We start from the raw sequence: 12454 nt of genomic DNA, 5'->3' as shown, positions 1-12454 counted from the left end.
TAATATTGGTTTGTTGGGTTTATTGTTTATTTTAGAATATCATTTTCCATGTTAATACAGTTAAATTAATAACCTCGTGTAAACAATAATTTTTTTCAATCCTGTCTCGAAAAAAGATTTTGGTAAATTAGTAGAATTTAGCTAGTGACGACTTTATTAATTTATGGAAATTTAATGTAGTATTGTAGAAATGCAAGATGGGTTCAATTGATGTGTCAATTAAGTGGATCTTGTAGTTGGGGACTGAAAGTTACATATTCCTAATGGCAAGATTCTATTGCCTCTATTCTATCTGCTTTTTGTTTTTATTGCTGCTTATATATATTCATTTTCATAGTCCAATTTGTGGTGCTTATCTTATAGTAATAAGAATAATAATATTATTAATAATTACTGTTACTATTATTTAAAAGAGTGCATTATTTTGGTGGCTTAAAGCCTAGTGGCAGTGTGTGTGTGTGTGGGCCAATATTGTTGATAGGGGTGGCTGCTTTTTGAAGTGTTTGCTTTGACAAGCAAAGGGATCTGCAATTTGAAGAGTTTAATTGACAGATGTAAGATTGTGCCACTCAACTTTATATTAGTTCTCAATAGGGGGTGTATATGAGTTGGGCGGAATTATTAACTCGATGAACCGTCTCGACAAAAGTTTGAACTCTAACATGAGTTATTCGAGCTCGAGTTTCTTCTTATTTGTTCTTGAGCTTACAAGCTGGCTAGAGAGCCTTATTTTTATTTTATATATGTTATTTTTAATTTAAATTATATATAATAATATATAATATTACATAAAAAAGTACATATAAAATAAAAAATAAAACATTAAATAAGTTCATTATTATTTTGTAATCTTTTTGATAATAAAAATAAATTAGAATTTTTTTTTTCAAAATGAGTTTGGGCACCAAAAAAATAAAAAAAAAAAAATCGAAGAGCTCGAGTTCGTCAAAACAGCCTAACTAGGCTCAAGCTCGGCTCGTGTAATCCACTTCCCGTTTCACCATCACTCTTTTTATTGTAAAAATCGACAATTCGGAGAGCAAAGAGTTCATAAAGAATTGTAGCTTCGAAGATCCAACATACTTCTATTCATAAAAACAACTGCCCAAGAATGAACATTTTCTAAAGGCAGGTCACTTGGTTTTAAGCTTATTGTAGTCATCTCTTAAATGTCAAATGTTTGGCCGTGACATGAATGAGGAGTGGGATGGTTGGTGGGAATTCTCGACATTGCTTTAATGTGTTTGTAAGTTGTTTCCTCGTGCAATAAATGAATCGAATCGAGTCTAACGTATGATTTTTCAACTTTGTTTGATTTTTTCTAGAGTTTTAACTATTGTCGTTTAAGTTCGTCTGATTAACAACCAAGTCAGAGCTCGAACTACTACCAACTCATTTTATACATATTTAATTATTTTCTACTATTTGTGTTCGAGACAAACTTCGTATCATATATGGTGAAACTTGACACGATTATGTAAATGATGAATATGTAACACGATTTTGCCAACAATGTTTCAAACTGCATAAAAGATGAATACGTAATTTGTTATTTAGAAAAATATACAATTTACGTTAATTATATTAAGAGGGGTAAATGTTACTATATCTCACGTATCTTTTGGTGCAAACTGTATTTAACTGAAAATAAAAAATAAAAAAATTAGAGAAAGAAAAAATAATTTGATCTATTATAAATTTGTAATTGTGGAAAGTGACACCAACCACCAACCCACATTATAATGGATCACTACCTTTTTATTTTCCTGTATATTTATTGTGAATTTATTCGGTTGATGGTAGTTCATAAAGCATATGGGGGTTGACAATTAGTGTTAGATTCTTTATATGAAATGAAGCATGCTTGTACATTTTTATCAACTTTGATTGCGTTTTGGAAGGTTCTAGCGATGAAAATAATTATTAAGAAAAAAAGGAAGGCATCTTTCTCTATTTAATTTGTAAAGAGAACTTCTTATTTAGATGTGTTTGTCAATCAAAAGAGAAGTGTTTATTTAATCATAAAGGTGAATGTGAAGTTCGTGTGCAGTAAAACCCCGTATTTTTTGTCCACTTTTCAGCCCGACTTATGAACTTACCCATCTTGAGTGATCTCGCATCACTATCATATATGATTATTTTTTATAGGAAATTATGATTAGGCTTGTTGGACAATATAATCAATCTTTTTGAAATGTTTTAACTTTATGTTTCAAGCACATGCTAAAAATGAGCACAAATTTTAATTAAACATAAATGATGTTTATTAAAAATTCGGATTTTAATTGTTACACAATTGCAGAGCCGTTCCTGATCCTGAGAAATTTGCTGCCAAGCCTAGGCAAATTTTAAGAATTCAGAAAAATTGCCCTTCATTACTATTGTATAATGTACATATTAATTCTAATAAGTATAACTGGACAAAAATTTAATGATTAACAGTTAAGAATTTTGGAGAAAACAGTTTACAGAATACGGCGCATGGCCCTGAAGTTTTTTTAAAAATAGTCACATAAATATTATCGAACAACTAAATATATATAACACTTGTTTAAATAAAACAAAATATACTTGGTCAAAAACTAACTTTATTGATTGAAAACCACATCTTGTATTTCACCATGTATAAGATATTAAGATCTCATAAGCCCAAATTTACTCAGATATCGGATCCGGAACATATCCAAACCGTTATGCACTCCCGAAAAAAAAAATAGAAAATAAATTTAATAATAAAATAAATCGATCTTTATTTTATTTTTATTCCAAACTAAAACGAAGTTAGAGATCTGGAAAATAAAAAACCGCGATTATAGGCTGACTTTTTCGTGATTGGCTTAAACATCATTATGGGTCCGCTACCGTCGATTTTTCCCAAATATTTTGCCTTCTTTTTCTTCTACAAAGATCTGCAAAGAAGATTGAATAATTTCTTTCTTTAATTTCTTTTGACCATCTTTATAAATAAAATATTTCTTGGGTAGGGTCCGACCCAGAATAATTTAAGGGACAACTGTTTTTTTTTTTTTTTTTTTTTTTCGTTTGAGAAAATGCTATCAACTATTGAAAAAAAAAAAAAACAAGTCGAGTTTTAGATTTTAATCTAAAAAAAATATGTATATATTATTTGCTGACCTTTCAAATATTAAATTTAAGAGAACATTCTAAATAAAATATAACATTTTTTATTTATAACTCAATAAATAAAATAACAGAGAAAATTATAATTATTATGATAACCCTTATAATTATCTTACTTTATATTTTCAAACAATATTTAGGCTTTATGTTATGAAAAATATGGTATGTTCAGAATACTCATGGGATATATACAAATAGTAATTGGGGTATTTTTGTATTTTTAATGTTACAATCCCCGATGTTCGATTTCCGATGCCCCCAAGTTAGAAAACTCGCGCCTACATGAACCAAGTTATATAAGATAATAGAACCGAGCTGGGGTTGTCTAGGGTCCGAGAGGGGTTGTACTACTCGGACCCAAACGATTGAAAATTAACCAATAAAAATGTGACACGTATGATTTGTACGAACCCCATAAAAAAAGTACGATACCTACCTTATAGGTGAAATTACATAAAAACCACTATAACTAAAACTTAAGTAACAATTAATAATAACTAATAATTAGGGTCATGACAAGAGACTTAAATGCACATTGGTCCACATAAATAATAATCTTTCAAATTAACCCATCACTATTTCTTTACTCTAAAATACCCTCCATAATATATTTTTTATCAATTTCATCCATTATACTCTAACTTCCTTAATATTACACATTGACCCCGAATTTAAACAAAATATATCACATTAACCCGCATTTTAATATTTTTTTGAAAAAATATTTTTTTTTTTAGAAAATAAGTTTTTTTTCTGAATTTTTTTTTCGGCCAGATTCCGGCATTGATCAGGCGGGCGGTGTCCGGCGTTGACTTTTTATTTTTGAAAATATTTTTTTTCTGAATTTTTTTTTCGGCCGGTCAACCGTAGTTGACCGCCGCTCTCCAGCGTTGACTTTTTTTTTCGTTTTTGAAAAAAAAATTCTTAGAAAAATATATTTTAATTAATATTACAATCTTGCCTACTAAATTACTGTCTCATACAATAATATTACTGTTTCAGACAATAATATTACTGTTTCAGACAGTAATATTACGAATATTATTTTCCCGAACCGTAATATTACTAATATTACAGTCCCAAACGGTGGTATTATTGTTTGAGACAGTAATATTACGGTCGAAGAAAATAATATTACAGTCGAAAACAACAATAATGCAGGCCAAGACGATAAAATAATTAATACAATAATATTATTGTCTTAGACAGTTAAATTATTGTTGGAGACAGTAATTTTGAACCAAGAAAGTAATATTAATTAAAATAATTTTTTTAGAAAAAAATATTCAAAAAAGAAAGTCAATTAACATTTAAATTATTGTATCCGACAGTTAAATTACTGTTGAAGACAGTAATTTAGCAGCCAAGACAATAATATTAATTAAAATATTTTTTTAAGAAAAAAAATTCAATTAACAGTTAAATAACTATGGAGACAGTAATTTAGCAGTCAATATAGTAATATTAATTAATATATTTTTTTTAAGAAAAAAAAGATTAATTAACATTAAATTACTCTCTCCGATAGTTAAATAACTACTGGAGACAGTAATTTAACAGCCAATACATTAATATTAGTTAAGATAGTTTTTTTTTTAGAAAAAACAAAATTTAAAAGAAAATCAAAGCCGGAGACCCTGCGATTGAGCTAGCGGAAAAAATTTCAGACAAATAAAAAGTTTTGAAAAAAAAAAAGAGTCAACGCCGGAGACCGTGGGTCTATGGCGGTCTCCGGTGGTGGCGAGTCAAAATTGGGGTCAAAATTGAAATTATGGTCAAAAATTGGTTAATTGGTGAAATTGGGCTAAATTAGTTAGTCGAGGTATAATCGTGGAATTGTTTTTTATTTGGGGGGCAAAAGAGCAAAAATGACCAAAATTAGGGGCAAAGTACAGTTAACCCTACTTTTAATTCTCTGGTTTAATAATATAAGGTTAATAAAGTAATTTTACATGAAGTACGATGGAGTACGACCTTTGTACGATCTATTTTTACTGGGTTCGTACTTTAATTTACAAATCCATAGGTTCGTACTGGATCGTACTAGTTCGTACTTTAAATCAACGACTATAAATTTTTACTAAATATTTTCTACGCACCAGATTAAATCGTTTGGATCCGAGTAGTACAACCCCTCTCGGACCCTAGACAACCCCAACCTTAAAATGATCAAACACAAATACTAGTTGTCGTTCGACTTGATAGTTCGTACCTCAAGCTCGTATGACCTTTTCTATAATTAAGGAATTAAGGATTGCTTAAATGAAAACACACAAAAATCTCAAATGTGTTAAAGGCATTATGAAAAAAATAAATCAATAGGGCATAAAATTTCGCCTGTTTTGTTGTTGTTGTTGTTGTTGTTGTTATTGATATTACGGGAAATTGCACCAATCCCATATTTTTTCAAAGGAAGATGCTAAATACGCAAAGCTGCGAATGAATATATTTGGATCAAGTGCACCGAATTTTATCATACGATGAAATTCGATGAATATTATAATAGGGATTATTATTTTGGTACGTAATTAGTTACATATTTCGAATCAATTAAGACAACGAATTTCGAGACTTATAATATTAGCGTCACGAGTTTTAGATATTTTATTTTTGTACGCATATAATTAAATCTTAAAGAAATCCCTTTTCTCGAAAACTCGCAATGCAGTCATCAAACATTTGTTCCAATGTTTTCAAAGGAGGCAGCCCAAGCTCAAGAATCTTGCTGCTATCCATGCTATGTTGATTTTCATTTCCTTTTTCACTACTGCACCTGCAAATAAAATATTCAAGAAAAAAAAAACAATTTAATTTCAATTTCGCAGCACTCTTAACAAATTAATTCTACTTGTTCGCGAATTACTTGTTTTCGTAAGGGTAAGACGGGTATTTCGCCCTCAACATTCCAATAATATCTGTCCAGTGTGCAACTGAGCTTGAACACAAAAGTCTGCCAGATGCTTTACTTTGTTCCATTGCCAAAATATGTGCATTCACAACATCATCTATGTGCACAAAACCTACCCTCATATTTGGGCATTCCCCTCTTACCCCTAATTAATATAATTAAAAACAAATTAAGACCAATATTATTTTATCTCACTTACTATTAATTAGTTAATTAATTAATTAATTACCTTTGACAAGAGCTAATATAAGTAGAAGTGTACTAGTTGGTTGAGGTGCAAGTAGAGGGCCAACTACAAACGATGGATTCACCACAACTAGATCGATTCCGATTTCCTCGGCTAATCTCCACGCCTCTCGTTCCGCAACGGTTTTCGCATAAGCATACCACAACTGCAAAACAAATTATTTAATTTTCTTAGGTTAGTGTGTTTTTTTTGCGGACTAATTAGTTAATTAAAAAGGATAATCAAATCAATTAATTAATTACTCGTGATTTTGGTTTTAATAATTACATTGTTGCTTTTACAATATTCGGGATCGCTCCAATGCGTTTCGTTGAGAGGCGAAACTTGTTCGGCGTCGTATCTGTATCTGATCGAGGAACAAGAAGAGGTTAAGACAACCCTTTTCACACTAGCGCTCGCTTTCTTGCAGGATCTTAGCACGTTTAGTGCTCCTTTTACACAAGGGTCGATCAAATTTGCCTGCATTATTTCATATTTCACAAATGTTAACTACGATGATAACTAAGGCATATGATGTACTCCCGCCGTTACATATTATTTGTCGCTTTATAGTTCCAATAATGAATTAATTTTTTTTCTTCCTGTTCTACCCTTATTTATTGAACTCTAATAAACATTAAGTCTTTCTTATCACCTCATTAAATAGTAAACGATATTTTAGTCTTTTTTTTTGTGTTTTTCCCCTAAAACTCAACCATATGAAATAACTTTTTTAATATGTATATATTGCAGTTATTGTGGAACGAAGAGATAATTAATAAACATTGAGGTGTATTAATATATGTAGACTACTTGCCATGACGTTATTATCGTAGGGCACGAGCACCGGAGAAGCAGTGTGGAAGACCCCATCGACTCCGTCCACCGCCTCGTCGAAGCTTCCTTCCTCCAACAAATCAGCTCTCATTATCCTTAGCCTTTTCTTCGCTCCATTTAGCTCCCAAAGATAACCTATTTTTTCTACATTTTCTGATGTAACATGAAAATTTAATATGTAATTAATCGTTTCGACCATAGTAGAAATATGAATAGAATTAGTTTCAACGAATTAATCCTATAAGACAAAGAAACACCAAGAATTGGAATAATCCTCTAGCAGTCACTCACAATTATTTCAAAAAAAAAAAAAAGAAAACTAATAATTGTTTAACGTACCTGGATCTCGTACGGTAGTTCTTACAGTATGGCCATTTTGGAGGAGGGATTTAATCAGATAAGCTGCAATGAATCCAGTGCCTCCGGTTACGCAGTACTCCGGCATGTTGTTTCTCGCAAGAATAATTTGTAGAAGAGACGTGCTAAATCCCGCACTGAAACTTACTGAATCACGCACACAAATTAAAAAGTTTATCTTTTGCAGTTTATAATGAATACATATATAGTAAGATATATGATGCACACAAAATATACTTTTTTGATGTTAAAAAGATTGTGGTCAGAGGACTGTTTGGTGTGAGTTTGGTTATCATCCATCCCATGCTTCATCTCCAATCAATCTTGAAAATTGGATGGATGGAATCGAAATTAGAAGTTTTGGTACAATTTTATATTTTTTTCGAAAATGAAAAAAAATAATTAAAAACTTTGTTAAATTGACAAAAAGTCGTGGAATTTCGGATGAAAAGTTTTGTTCCAAAGTCGAAAATTTTCTGATGGGAACTGAAAATTGGATTTTATTTTATTTTTGAAATTTTGAATTTATTTTATATAAAAAAAAATTGATCGAAAATCGAAATCTCAGATGTAGTCCGATTCTGATCAGAAAAAAATTGAAAAAAATATAGAAATGGGAAAATTCTGAATTTGTAATGAAAAATAGTATTCCAATATCTAGTTTTTTTGAGTTGGAATATGCATAATTCAGAAATTCTATTCCAATTTTCATTCTATAAAATTAATAATTCCTATACGGTGCCACTCCCCAGATTGAATAAAGCCGATTGGGTCAAATTCTTGTTTGTCAAGTTTAACGGTGGAAGTCAGAATGGGATTTCCGATTTTCACTGGTTTCGATCCGAAAACTACTGCTTTTGTAATAATTTTTTTTATTCCGATTTTCAAATTTTCGATTTCCGAATATTTTCGATTGGAATTGAAATTATATAAAAATTATTTGGAATTTACGATTTCCAATCCGATTTAATTTCGGAAATTAATTCCGAAAATGTTGATACTTAGAACTCATGTAATTTCCGAAATATCCATAGCTTTTTTGGTATTGTAATGAATTTCTAGATTCCGAAAATTTTATAATTGGAATTAAAATTAGTTTTGTACTTCTAAAAAAATTGGAAATTTTCTGAAAAAGTTAATTCCGATGCGTTCCACCCGATTTTCACACGTAGTCAAGTTAAATAATTAAATGGGCCAACTAGAAATTGTTTTGTCCTCGGCCCAGTTCAGCTAAACGGCTAACGGAGTTAAGCCCACGTCAAATTGGAGGGCTTATTCCGACTTTTAACAATCACAAGTGCCTAATTACTAGTCAATAATACGATTGAAAAATGTTTGAGAAAACATAAATAAATAATATATTTTTTTATTATGAATTTTAGGGTAAATGACAAAACCCCTGAGATATGGTCAAATTACGAAAACCCCCTCCTGTTTGGGTAATTACAACCACCCTTAATTATAAATATTCTTACACATCCACCATTGCGGTTTCAAATTTAGTGGAATCTTTGAGATTAATTATATGAAATATTATCATTTTTGTATCCGTTTTATCTCATTCGAACTCCACATTTTGAAGCAAGATGATCATAATATGTGTATTTTGCCATGCATATATCAGATTGCAGTGCATCAGGAACTGCATTTTTACCCAAAACGAGTACAATATAGCACATTCCACGAAATCTAGATGAATATGTTTAATTTGACACCATAAGAGTTGAAATATAAGAGAAAACCACAATTGTAGGGTTTAAATATAATTATCCAAATAAGAGGGATTTTTTCATAAATTGATCATACCTCAGGAACGATTGTTATTTACCCTTATTTTTATTAACAGTACACGTGCCATCAATCTTCGTGTCATCGAATTTTCTCAAAAGAAGGCCTTAAATGCAAACGATTATACAAAGTTGCACTTTTCTTTCAGAGTGCATGTTTTATTGCTCGAAATAATAATAATAAATAAATAAATAAAACATAATTAAAGCTTGACAACTTCAGGAATATAAACCGGGTAGTTGTCAATACAATCCGCCCAAGGGCCGCCGTCCTCCGCCGTAGGATCCACCGTCCGATTGCACTTCCACACCGCACTGTTACACTTAAACCCACTCCCAAACGCAATCTGCCACACTCTGTCCCCTCTCTTCATCCTCCCCTTGGACTCAATGTAACTCAGTTCGTACCACAGCGAAGAAGAAGAAGTGTTCCCGAACCTGTGCAGACTCATCCTCGACGCCTCCACTTGCTCCGCCGTCAGACGGAGGCTCCTCTGCAGCTCGTCTATCACCGCCCTTCCTCCGGCGTGGATGCAGAAGTGGTCGAACGCCTGCTTGAAGTCCGGTATGTACTGCTTCCACTTTGAGTTTATCATTTTTCTCCCGATGAATGAGAGTGCGAACAGCAGCTGCTCCGACGCCGGGAGAACTAGCGGCCCCATGGTGGTGATGTTTGATTTCAGAGCTTCTCCGGCGATCGCCATTAGATCGATGTTTAGCTTTATCCCTACATTTCCTTCCGAATCTTCCTCTTGGGATACACACCTGAAGGGGTATTTTTGTAATTTCCAATTCAATAGGGGTATTTTTGTAATATTTTAATAATATATAGACTTAATGAGTAAACTACGAAACCCTCCTGAACTTATACTAAATAACGAACAAACACCCCACAGGCCACATATCTGTAATAACCAAAATCCGGTTCCGATTAACTGTTGATTGAGTTTTTTAATAGAAAATGTGTACAATCTATTATGCATTATATTAAATAAATGAGAAATAAATCTGAAATTATGTAAAGTCTATTCCCTGTAATTAAAAAAAATCATGAAAAGTCACTTCTTGGGATTAACACATCTATAGGGGTATTTTAGTAATTTAAAATTCAATAGGGGTATTTTTCATATTTTTAAAAATATAAAAGTAAGGAAGGATATATTATGAAATCTCCCTCAACTTGTTAGGCTAGATATCGAAAAATACACCCCCACCTATCCTTAATAATCAAAATTACGATCTGATTAACTCTTGATCAAGTTTTTTTAATATAAAATTTTTATAGTCTATTTAAACATGAAATTGTGTAAAGTCCATTATCTGGAATAAAAAATAAATCCGTGAAAAGTCATACCGTAAGGAGTTAGTGTAAGACGAAAACAATCCGCAGGGGGTTTTGGTAATTACGAGTAGATGGCGGTGTTTTTCGTTATCTACCCTACGTTGAGGGGTTTTTTCACAATTTACCTAAAAGTAATTATTATTCGTTTTAATATTCATCCTGCAGACCTGTATGATTTGTCGTCGGCTCCTTTATGGGTTCTGACGACATGGGCGAGGCGGTACTTGGCGCGGCGGCGGTCGGAGCGGCGGTTCGAAAGAAGAACGGCGGCGCCGCCCATTCTGAAGAGGCAGTTGGGGAGAAGCATGGCCCGTTCCTTACCCATGTAGCTGTTCGGCGTGAGAATCTCAGTGCTGATAACGACGGCGTTTGAATTAGGGTGGTGCTGCAGAAGATCTTTAGCCAAATCAATGGAGATCAAGCCGGCGCTGCATCCCATGCCGGAGAGATTAAAGCTCTTGACATTGCTCCTCATCCCGTACTTATTAACCACCATCGCCGTCAACGACGGCGTCGGAGAAAACAGGCTGCAGTTCAGGACGAGTACATCGACGTCCTTCGGCTCGACGCCGGTTTTCTTAATGAGGGAATCCATGCACGTGAAGATCACGAGCTCCGCCTCCTCCCTGGCGAGGTTCATGTTCGGCGACGGCGGGATGTAGCGGATCGCCGGCGGGAGGGAGGTCTGCTCGCCGAGGCCGGAGCGCTCGAGGATCTTCATCTGGAAGTGGACGCTTCTGGGCTCGCTGAAGGGGGCCATTCTGGCGTGCTCCATGAATCCGGCGAAGGAGACGCGGAAGCTCGCCGGAGGTTTGAACAGGGCGTGGTCGACGAGGTAGACCGGTCTTGGCCTGGACATGATGTAGTAAGTGGAGATGTAGATGACGAGGAAGAGGGAAGAGATGACGTGGATTAGGGTTAGTTTTATGGAGTTGCAGAGGTTTTGGAGCTCTTCTGGGGTTTTGCGGAGGGCTTCGATGGTGAGGGAGAGTATTATTGGGAGGAGGAGGAAGATGAGGAAGTTGTTGACGAGGTAGTGGTAGCCGAGTTTTACGTACTTGAGCTTTACTGATAGGGAATATTCCGGCGGTGGCGGCGGCGGAGCCATGGTGGTGGTGGTGGTGGTTGGGATTAATTGGGGAGGATTTAAAGAAGAGGATGCATGGGAAATTTGGTGGCAGATGAGATTATTTAATGAAGGGGGATGGTGCATTTGACACGCAGCAGTTGAGTCAGTACTCACTGTTGAAATATACTAGAAAATTATTATTACAGTTTTGTTTATTTATTAGTATTAATATATGAGTTTACATTCTGAACGGATCCCCTGTTTTTTGGAGATAAACGGATCCCATTTAGCTAATGACACGTGGATAATCTTATTAATTGTAAAATATAATTTTACTATTAATCTTACCTCAATTAATGATTTAATTGTAAAGATTATTTAGAGAATAACAAGTAATTGTCTTCTGGCGGTAAATTATTTTTGTTAATTGTTTTTTTTTTTTTCCTTTTTAATTTATTTAGTGAACTGTTTGGGCAATAGTTTAATACGCAAAAGCCATAGTGTTGAATCTTTACATTAATTTTTTTTTTATTAAAATCTGAATTCAAGAATTTAACATTCATTTAAATTGTATATTTATTCTTTATTATCATTATTTTGGGTGTATGAATTTTTTATTATAATTTATTATTCTCGTATATGATATTTTATTCGGGTTTATTAAAAAAAAAACTCAAAATAAACATGTTCCGAATAGCTTTCTAGGAACATACTTCTGGTGAAGAACACCAGGTGCCTCTCCTATTAACATGTGTGGGGTTTAGTAATTTAACCCTAGGGTTTAATA

The 12454-nt window shown here is 33.2% G+C and overlaps 2 protein-coding genes across 2 annotated transcripts; both read right to left on the bottom strand.

Annotated features, from left to right (window-relative positions):
• Positions 1-5609: 5609 nt before the first annotated feature.
• Positions 5610-7685, bottom strand: LOC105969898 (tetraketide alpha-pyrone reductase 2). Its single transcript, XM_012994669.2, has 6 exons — positions 7452-7685; positions 7093-7265; positions 6564-6755; positions 6279-6441; positions 6005-6194; positions 5610-5914 (listed from the first exon to the last, which is right to left on the bottom strand). The coding sequence occupies exons 1-6, from the start codon at positions 7555-7557 to the stop codon at positions 5773-5775; spliced, it is 966 nt and encodes a 321-aa protein (XP_012850123.2). The 5' UTR covers positions 7558-7685; the 3' UTR covers positions 5610-5772.
• A 1693-nt stretch (positions 7686-9378) lies between these two features.
• Positions 9379-11818, bottom strand: LOC105969896 (3-ketoacyl-CoA synthase 5). The gene is made up of 2 exons (XM_012994667.2): positions 10766-11818; positions 9379-10021 (listed from the first exon to the last, which is right to left on the bottom strand). The coding sequence occupies exons 1-2, from the start codon at positions 11809-11811 to the stop codon at positions 9460-9462; spliced, it is 1608 nt and encodes a 535-aa protein (XP_012850121.2). The 5' UTR covers positions 11812-11818; the 3' UTR covers positions 9379-9459.
• Positions 11819-12454: the final 636 nt, after the last annotated feature.

This window comes from Erythranthe guttata, chromosome 12 (assembly GCF_056151865.1).
Source record: "Erythranthe guttata isolate IM_541 chromosome 12, IM_541, whole genome shotgun sequence".
NCBI classification, from domain to species: domain Eukaryota; kingdom Viridiplantae; phylum Streptophyta; class Magnoliopsida; order Lamiales; family Phrymaceae; genus Erythranthe; species Erythranthe guttata.
This window is presented reverse-complemented; position numbering and strand designations above follow the sequence as displayed.